This window comes from Mus pahari, chromosome 3 (genome assembly GCF_900095145.1).
Source record: "Mus pahari chromosome 3, PAHARI_EIJ_v1.1, whole genome shotgun sequence".
Classification (NCBI taxonomy): Eukaryota; Metazoa; Chordata; class Mammalia; order Rodentia; family Muridae; genus Mus; species Mus pahari.
The window spans coordinates 8,633,941-8,644,554 of record NC_034592.1 but is presented as its reverse complement, the minus strand read 5'-3'; the positions used below and the strand labels follow the sequence as shown (position 1 = coordinate 8,644,554).

Below are 10,614 nucleotides of genomic sequence, written 5' to 3'. Positions count from 1 at the left end.
CTCTCTCTCTCTCTCTCTCTCTCCTCTCTCTCTCCTCTCTCTCTCACACACACATCACACATGTGTGTCTGTGTTATGTGTGTGTGTATTTTGTGTGGTGTGTGTGGTGTGTGTGGTATGTGTGTGTGGTATGTGTTTGTGCCTGCATGTATGTGTTATGTGTGGGTTGTGTGTGTTATGTATGTGTGTTGTATGTTATATGTGTGTTATGTGTGTTATTTGTGTATTATGTGTGTATACATGTATGTGTATGCATGTTTGTGTTTTATGTATGCATGTGTTATGTGTGTGTGCGCACCCAAGTATATACACATATGTGAAGGTCAGAGGTCAGTTCTCTGCTTCCATCATGTGAGTTCAGGAGATTGAATTCAGAATGTAAGGCTTGGTGGCAAGTACTTTTACTCGGTGAGCCAACTTTCTGGTCCAGCATCTTATTTTAAGAGATCAGAATGAACTAGCTCTAAGTTTTGGAAGTGACGTGTGTACATGCTCATGTGCATGTGTGCACGCTCATGTGCATGCATGTGCATGCATGTGCGTGTGCGTGTGCGTGTGCGTGTGCGTGTGCGTGTGTGTGTGTGTGTTGTGTGTACTGGCTGGATTTTGCCTAGTTTTTGCTTGTTGGGGCACTCTTTTTTCTTGAATATTGAAGAAAATAAGCTTTCTTGTCCTCTAATTCCCAGTCACCATGCTCACACACAGAAGACTGTTCACAGGAAACTGATTGGCTTTTTTCTCTGGAAATCCTCGCAGGATTATGGCGTCACACCTGAGTACATATGCAAGCGAAATGAGGATGTGAAGAAAGCCCAAGAAGAGTATGACAGTTACATCCAGGAGAACCTTAAGAAAGCGGCCATGAAGAGACTCTCTGACGATGAAAGGAAGGGAATTCTGCAGGTGAGCCTGTGGGCTTCAGGCCTCTCTAACTCTTCGTCCTCCACCAGCCCTGCTACTGAAGCCAGGGCTTCCACTGCCTCGAAGCAGTCAGTCTCTCTGGGCTCTAGCAAAAGTGCTGACTAAAGCTTACTCTTCGAAAAGAGAAAGGAAAAACAAAAGCAAGCTGTAATACAGAGAGTTTAGGTTGTAAGGAAGCCCACTCTCTCCTACAACAAACTGGTATTTTAAAAGAGTGAGAAAATAGTTACTTCCATTCACTAAATATATTTTTTAAAGTGCTCATAATGGAGCTATTTTTCACTAGATGGAGCTCTAGAATAATTGAATCTGTCCCCAAGTTGTATCTTTTCCATTCCAGTAACAGCTACCCAGGCTATTGAGTGAATGGATATTAGGTTTCACATATGTTTCATCTATTTTGAATAAATGGGCCATATGACATATCGTTGTTGTACTTTAATGGAAGAGGTCTATCTGAAGTGTGAGGCATCAAGAGATGAGCAGGGTGTGACACTGTCATTTGCACAGAGCAGTTACTAAGCACCTGCCTGTCCTCTTCTGCCACCATGCTAACACTTAAAGAAGTGGCACAATGATTCTTTTTACATTTATTTTGAAAGCTTTCTACAAGATAGTGTCCAGTGACTTCATAAAACAAGAGAATGCATTTGGAGAGACAGCTCAGCAGTAACGAGCTTGTCTGGTGAATGTGGTACCTAAAACATGGGATGTGGTACATAATGATACATAAAACATGGGATGTGGTACATAAAACATGGGATACCTAAAACATGGAATACCTAGAACATGGGATACCTAGAACATGGGATACCTAGAACATGGGATACCTAGAACATGGGATACCAGGAACATGGGATACCTAAAACATGGGATACATAAAACATGGGATACCTAAAACATGGGATGTGGTAGTACATGTTTTGTTTGTGCATAGGGCCCCTAGGTCAACATGGAAGGCATTGATTGACAGGAAAGTCCCTGGAAACTCATGGGCCAGTTAGTCTGGCGTATAGAGGAGACCCTATCTCAAATAAGGTAGGTAAGGACCCATACCTGCTGTTGTCCTCTGACCTCTCCCCAGGCATCATAGCACCCACATACCCTTAATTATAAATATTATACACACACACACAAACATGCGCACACACACATACCATAAAAACCAAACTTTCTCTTATTAATAACTGTTGAAAATGGGCCATATGCAATTATGATACTTAACATTTAAAGGATGCCATCATAAGCACCAATCAAGATTTATTAAATGTCCATTCTCTACACAGTATTAGCCTGAGCCATGAAGATACCACAAATGGTATAAGGTCCAAGGTTTGCTACAGAGAGTACTGTAATTGGATTAGTGAAACATGATTTCTATAATGGACCAGATAGAGAGGAATGTGAGTGTGTGTGTGTGTGTGTGTGTGTGTGTGTGTTGTAGGTGTGTGAATCTCAAGCTTAAGAAAAACCCAAGGTAGTTGTCAGCACTGAAAGATATTGCTGTTGCGTGGAGCTGCAGAATGTGAAGCACCCAGACACCAGAGAGAACTCTAGAGCTGGGGCTTCTCTCTTGAGGAGGCAACATGATGGAGTTTTGAAAATATACAGGGAGGAGATAGTTATGGCAGGCAGGAAATGCGGAATTATAGATCATTTGGGGTAGGGCAAGGCTCGTAGCCCATTATTTTTCAATTATTACTCAACTTCAGGAAGCACATCCCTCTGCAAAGGCCAGATCATCATGCCTGCAGGACTGCGTGAAGGTGGAAAATGGGAACAGGAAGGCCTTCCTCAGAGTGCAAAGGCTCCTCCCTCCTGTGCCTGTTGGCCATAGTGGAGAAACATTCTTTGTCTTCCTCTTCTGGTCACCCCAGTACCTCCATTTGATGCTTCACTGGCAACATAGTAAATCCTTCATGGAATGCCTCACTCTCCAGCCAGTGCATAGCTACCCGGTTATAAGGCTAATGGTGGCCCTACTGATGAGCCTTGCTTCCCACTCAACTCAGAACTGCAGAGTTCTATGGTACAGTGGTTGCACATATGCCCTGAGCTGCTTCTTCACACGAGGGACAGTCCCTTTGCACTTGATTCCAAACACCTCATTCTACAGATGAGGAGATTAAATACAAATATAATGAGCAGTTCATCTGTGCATTTATCCCTTCCTTAATTTGTGGACATCTATGTGTTTATGGTCAAGAGTATAACACAAAATAAACACAGTCCTTACTCTAGTGAACCCGTACACTTACCTTTGGCCACATATCATTAAGTTGGTGAGTCAGGACTAAAGTCACACCTAACAAACCCTGGGCTGGTGTTTTTCCTATCACAGGCAAGTTGGGTAAAAGGGAAGTTGTATGAGTCTGGGCTCCAGTGGGGAAACAGAACACAGACTCAGCTGGAGTTCTGAGGGGAGTTTTGGAAGGATTGGTAGACAGACGTGAAGTCCATTGAAGGGTACCAGCAAGGCCCTGAGACCTCTGAGACCAGGGAGAGGAAAATACAGCAACATTTATAGACATAAGGACTGCAGCGCAGTGGAGAAAAAAGGACCATCGGTGTTCTCAGTACGTAATGAGCTGTAAAGACCTCACAGTACAAGACACCTGAAAGTGTGTTCAAGAGTGTAGATGGCAAGAGGTAGGGCCTCAGTCTCTCTTCCCTCCCTCCAGAGCTCCTTTAAACTCAGAGGACAGAAGGACAAAAAGCAGGAAGTCCACTCTAGCTGTGTCACAAGGCAGGGCAGGAAGGTAGAGTGTGTGGGAGCCAAGGAGTCAAGAACACAAAGTGAAAGGCAATTTTTATGGATCATAGCTCACTATTTGAAATTTTACATCACAAACAATATTATTTGAGTACAAAAACAAAGAAAAATGAAAAAAAGTTAAAAGGACAAATTTCTATTGTCCCAATGGATAAAAGACCATTTTTGTAAACAACGACAAAAAAGGGTTTAAAAACAACAAAGGGGTTGCATCAAAATGATACAAAATTATATTGAGTTTCCATCCTTAGTTGTTGACTTTGATCCAGACAGTGTTGTACGTTCTAGAAGTTAAAAGCAGACCACCTATCAGAAAGAAGCCCACGGGGCAAAGATGTGCTTCTGGGACTGCAGGGGATGTGAAAATATTCTGCAACTTGCTCGAAACCCCTTTGATACTTGAAAGTGTATAAATGTATACATTTTCTCTCTGCAGTAGGTGCCCCTGTGGTGCACTGTGGAGACATGTTCAGGTTCTATAATGAAGGAGCAGGGGGAAGCCGAGGCTCTTTGAGGACTTCTCTTCAGGACACATGTCATGTGCTATTAAAAGCTTCTCTGACCTGACCCCCTCTTGAGAGAGTTAAGTTCAGTGATTACAGCTTCTACATTTCAGCATCCCAGATCTTTGCTTCAATCTGACTCAAAAAAAAGGGGCCATCACCTGTCCCGTTGCTCCAACCACTGCATCTTATTTAGCATATCCTATCTTCTCATTGCTTTACCTAAACGCATAAGTAAATCACTGAAACTTCTTTGTTCTCCACAAAAAGTTCTTGTTCTACTTACTGTGATGCCATTATTTTATAAGATAAGACACTTCCAATCCTGTTTTTTTATTTTTTTATTTTTTTGCTTGATACCAATCACTGGGAATCGTTGAAACATTTCATAAGTGCACTTTCTGTGCTTTGATCATACCCACCCTTCATGGTCTTCAAATGTCTCTCCCCCTCTTACTGATCTCTTGTCCTTTTTATTTCCTCCCCTATTTGTTACCAGTGTTTAAAGCTGGCATACAGAGCAATGGGAATCATGATGTACTTCATGCTATATGGCTATATACTCTGCTCCAGTTTGTTGTTCTCCCCCACTGGCCTCTCCCATACTCCCTGCCTACTCTGGCTGGTCCCTTTCTACACAATGGGCTTCCCTTCTGCTCTCCTGTCTCATCGGTCCATTAGCCTCTCCTCTTACTGCCTTGCTTAAAATCTGCTTCTTTTCCCTGTCCCCTCCCCCCTCAAGATTCCTCCCTGCTTCTACAATAGAGACACATGCACACAAGCACACTCACACACATACACTAACACCTGAACACACATGCAACATGCATGCACATACACATATGTATTCTTTTATGTCTATGTGCTCTTTGTCAGGGAAATGTGATCTTTGTTCTTAGAAGCCTCCTTATGTCACTTAATATAGTTATTTTTGCGTGCTGTCCATTCCTGACAATCTTACCATCTTGTTTCTTTAAGGATGAAGATGTACATGCTGTGCACATGTTGTCTTCTTCCTTATCCACTGGTCTGCTGACAGACACTTGGGCTTGTTCCCTTTCCTAGCTATTGTGAGTCGTGCACCAATAGGCATGGAAAATGCAAGGGTCTCTGAAGCACGATGGCTACGAGTTCTGCTGGTACCTAACCGGGAGGGATATAATTGGGTCATGGGATAGTTCTACTTTAAAAGAAACCCTTATAGCGATTTCTACAGTGGCTGTACCAGCTCACAGTCCTACCAGCAGCTTATAAGGATTTCTTTCCTCCACATCCTCACCAGTATTTGCTGTCATGTATGTTTCTCAAGGCAGCCATTCTACCAGGGGTGAGATGGGGAACCTCAAGAAGTTTTAATTTGAATTTTGTTGGTGGCTGAGGATATTAACATTTTCTCAGCTCTCTAGTAGACAACTTCTGGATTTCTTCTTTGGAGAACTATTTGCTCTGTTTCTTAGCCACTTGGCCAGGTTGGATGGTTTGTGCTTGTTTTGCTCCCTGTTCTGAAAGCTGTCTTCACTATGCCAATTACTTCCTTTGCTCTGAAGAAGCCTATTATACGTTTTGATTTTATCTTACAAGTACCAGTGTTTTGCCTGCATGTATGTGTGTATACCACATACATGCCTGGTGCCTGTGGGGGTCAGAGAGGGTGCTGGATCTCCTACAACTGAGTTATAGATAGTTATGAGCCACTGTGTGAGAACTGGGAAATACATCGTGGTCTTTTAGAAGGGCAGCCAGTCCTCTTAACTTCTGAGGCCTCTCTGCAGACCCTGAGAAACCCTTTACTTTCATGTAATCCCGACTCTCAATCTTTGGGCTCATTTCCAGTGGTGTTGCAGTCCTGTTGCCTCTGCTGATGTCCTCAAGTATTTCCCACACATCTTCCCCAGTCATTTCAAAGTTTCAGGTCTTACCTTAAGATCCCTTCTATCCATTTTGAACTGATCTGAGTAGTTTCATTCCACACTCAGAAATTCCATTTTTTTCAGCCCCGTATTTTGAAGATACTCTCTCTTTTTCAATGTGTGTTTTTGACACCTTTGTCAAGAATTCGGTGGTTATATCTCTGTGGGTTTATTTCTGGGTCCTCTCTTCTATTCCATCAGTTCGCATATCTGCATTTGAGCCAGTACCATGCTGTTTTTGTTACCGTAGCTCTCTAATATAATCTGAAATCAGGCACTGAGAGTCCTCCAGCATCGCTCTTTCGATAAGAATTGCTTTGGCTATTGAAGGGCCTTGAAGATTGGAAACTGACACTTACACATGTTCTGGGGTGGAGGCAGGGTCAGTTGATCTAGTGGACTCCTTTCCTTTCCCAGCTTTACACTGCTGCTGAGTCAATACTGAGAAACCAGATCTTCACCAGGTCTGTCTTCACTCTGGTGGCTTTACTCTTCTTCTCAGGAATCCTTGCTGGCCACATGTAACTCTTCAGTCTGTGGGCCAGACAATTCTCATCCTTTAGATAGATCCTATACTACATCCCTGTAGTAGCTAGTGTTCTAGCTGGAGATGTCTCCCAAATGTCTTGGGAATGTGAGAAGCAATCACAGCACTGCGATCTGCTCAAGCAGAAACTGTCTTTATACCTGCAAGAACTCTTGAGTACTAACTGCCGTGTTGGAGGGAAGCAGCTCTTGGGTATACAGACTGTGCCTGAAACATCAGGTTTCTGGGACAGTATGGCAGTGCAAGTCAGTAATCATGGTCCAGAGGCTGACCAGACTGCAGAGCTATTCTTTGTTGATTTGTATCTGTTTCTGGCCTCCAGGATCAGATTATCCTTCCCCATGCACTTCCCTGCCCAGCTTCCTATTGTCTACAGCCTGGACTTGTCAGCATCCAGCCTGCTGCTTTCTACGTCTGCCTCCAGAGACTTCCCACACCCTGACACTGTGGCAGGCCAAACCAAAGCTCCTAGGCCTGCTCTCACGCTGCGAGGAAGCTTGGTTTTTTAATAGGATCTTGCTCAAGATGCTGCCTCTTAGCTGCCCTGAGTCACCCAGAATGACACTGTGGGATTTCTCACCGTCTCACCAAAATGGAATGGCAGCTTGTGAATGCTGCTTTGGGCTTGTCCTAATGGTGGGACTGCCCGTTGCCTATGTGGCTCAACTTTTAGAAATGGCATCTGTTTCTTCTTAGCCTACATGACCCAGCTTGGCTTTCTCCTTATTCACATGGCATCTGCTCTTTTGTGGCATCCTTTTGCTTCCTATGTGGACTTCCAAAGCTTGCTCTTTTTCTCTTGAAATGCAATTTACTTTTTCTTTGTGTCTGGAAGTGTGTACACATGTATGCATGTGCACATACATGCCCAGGCACACTCACAAATATACATGAGTGTGCATGTAAGTGCTTTAGAAAGACAAAACTTTTCTAATAAATGTATAAAAAATATTTCCAAAACCAAGTTATATGCACTCATATGTGGAGAAAGGGCCTCCAACTGAACCTGGAGTTTACCGGTTCAGACAGGCTGGCCACTCTGAAAGCTCCTGCTGTACCTCCTTGTCTCCACCATTATGCCCAGGAGTGGGGCTCGCTACAGACAAGTGTGTAAATAAAATGATCTATGATGAATGAAAAGTGCTACTTTGTAGAACTTCACTGAATGAATTCAATTTGTAGTTTAAGAGCATGCTGTCAGTGGTGCCCCTGGTGTAGTGTAATGAGAAATGTAGCCAGGCAAAGATGGAAATGGCGTTTATAGCTCCTAAGAGATCCTTAATTTTAAATCTGTTGATTTTAGAGACCATAAAACATTAACTATGTTATTAAATTAGCATGTGTTCTACACTTAATGACATTCCAACAATGTCTAGAATACATTAACAGGAAGTATGGACCCCTTGACTATACGGAAGATGATTTAGTCTTTGTAATATATTGAAAAGATATACAAAAAGGTCATTGTAAAATTGAATTTTGGTATTTTTCTTACAATAACATTTTACTAAATGAAATAAGAATATGCCAGTCAAAATTCAGGCTTCTGATGTGACCTCCAGGTTGAAGAATAAGGATAAAACAGAAAATTCTGAGCAAGGAGGAGGTGGAGGTGGGGATGGGGTGGTTTGTTGTATGAAATATCTACCTTGTGAACATGGGGAGCTGAGCTTGATCCCCAGAATCTATGTAAGAATGCCAGGCATGGTGACATGTGCTGTGATCTCTGCAGTAGTATGGAAGAAACAGGTAGATCCTGGCAGTGGGGGAGGGGGCAGCAGTGGGAGGGACCACTGGACAGCTAACCTAAGTTCCTGAGTTCCAGAGCTGCAAAGAGGTGTGGTGGTGGTCCTGAAGATGATATATGTGAGACTGTATTCTAGCTTTCACTGACTTGTGCACATACATGCCCAGGCACACCCACAAATATACATGAGTGTGCATATATGTGCTTTAGAAAGACAAAACTTTTCTAATAAATGTATAAAAAATATTTCCAAAACCAACTTTTACTTGGGACTATCAATTTTCAGATCAGAGTTTTACCAAAGCATTTGCTATAAGCTTGTCTCCACAATGCTCATAACTCTGCACTTGCATATGAGACGCTAAAAATGGAGTTACAGTCATGTTGCTGGTGAAGCAAGTAAATGCTCCCAGCAGGGATGGAGCAGATGACAGAGGGCGGGCCTCTGCTTTCTGTATGTGTTTTCTGTTACTGTGGCCAAGTCCAGGACAGACACATTATTATTTCCAAAGTCCCTTCAGCAGCCATCTGTACCCTCCCAGTCTGCATTATGAGCAATGGTTTTTATTGGTTTTCCAGTCTACCTGTTATGTCAAGGTGTCTTTCCCCTTTGCAGGGGCTGAAGAAGAACTGGGAAGAGGTGCACAAGGAGTTCCAATCCCTCTCGGTCTTCATTGATTCCATACCAAAGAAGATTCGCAAGCAGAAGCTGGAAAAGGAGATGAAGCAACTGGAACATGACATCAGTGTCATCGAGAAGCACAAGGTCATCTACATCGCTAACAAGTGAGCCAACTGTTGCAGCACAGAAAAAAACCCACATGGACATCACACTAAACCCACTCTTCTCAAAGAGGACTATGAAAGGAATAAAGTTTTCACTGAAAATGTAGGCAGTGTTGAAAGAATAGTTGAATTATTTCCTTGTTCTAGAAAAATTTTTCTCCTCCATTGTCAGAGTTCTACTGATAAACCATTAAAGTCAGAAGCTGCACCTTAGGTCTGTCTTCCGTAATGTCAATCATCCTATCACCGTGGACATGTTTCACATGAACATTAATTTTGGACCTTGAAAAGTAAAAACATTCAGCATTTCATGGTTTGGGGGTCTTTGCTTTGTTTTGTTGTTTGTTTTCTGTTTTGTTTTTTCTTCCCTGGGTGACAATAAGAATACAGTGCAGAAAACCATGCCTGTCACAGTCTGGGGCACCTGAGTCCTGACACTCCAAAGCGCTTCCTTTATGTTGCTTCCAAGCTCCATAGATTTGAAGCATGTGTTCTCAGGGGTCCAGTGTTATTTGTAATTATTTGTAACTCAAGATCTTTTCAGTATCCACAAAACTATGCATGATAAAATGTTGACTTAAAAGAAGAAAATTTACGATGTGTCATGAAAGGCCCCGGGAAAAATTCAAGAAGGGCTCCCTTGAAGGCCCGGATGTAGCTCAGTAGCAGGATCTGAAAGATCACTGGGGATAGGGGTGAGGGAGGCAGAAACAACATGTTTTCCAGCACACCATTCAAAGGGAGCAGAATCAAACAAGAACAAGACAAAGTGCACAATCCCAATATCCTGACTATGATCCTCTGATCTATTCCACGATTTACTGTGACTGTTTCACTGAGCTGGGGACTGTTTCCATCTGGGTACAGTGTAAATGTGGATTTTATGAATCCCAAAGTAACCTTTTATAAGATTACACAGCTTATTAATCAATAGATTTATGTGCCTAGAAGTACCTTCAACTCAAAATAAGAAACAAATCTATACATATCTAAGAAATAAATTACTTTTTTCCATGATTTTTAAGTTAGAAAGGCTTGGTTAGGAATTAATACTGCAAACTACCATAGAAATATAGCTTATGTTATTTCCACTGGATTTTTACACCAGTCATTTTGAAAAATTGTACATATACAGAATTTGAAATATCATTAAAAAGCTTGGATATTTAGAGGAGAATGTTTTTATGCCACTATTTTTGAAAATTCATCTCAAGGTTTGCTTATGAATTCTTTATTAATTAAGGACAATTGTAGACTAAGGGCAGTGCATGACAAGCACAAAAGATGTTACATGGTGAAATCCCACTTGTCCAGGTAAAAGCTGCAACAATAGACCAGGAAGTAACTAACCGCAATAGAAACCCAGTCTGGGTCATACAGCTCTGCTGTGATGTAAGGAGGTCACGTCCAAAACCTCAGACTCAGCG

At 42.3% G+C, this 10,614-nt stretch overlaps 1 protein-coding gene across 1 annotated transcript in view; it reads left to right on the top strand.

Moving 5' to 3' along the window:
- The window catches only part of Enkur (enkurin, TRPC channel interacting protein), a 26,695-nt gene extending 17,296 nt beyond the window's left edge, over positions 1-9,399 (top strand). Inside the window, exons 4-5 of the mRNA XM_021194867.2 lie at positions 757-903; positions 9,018-9,399. Coding sequence (XP_021050526.1) covers positions 757-903; positions 9,018-9,191 — 321 coding nt within the window. The 3' untranslated portion in view covers positions 9,192-9,399. The remainder of the gene's footprint in view (positions 1-756; positions 904-9,017) is intronic.
- Positions 9,400-10,614: the final 1,215 nt, after the last annotated feature.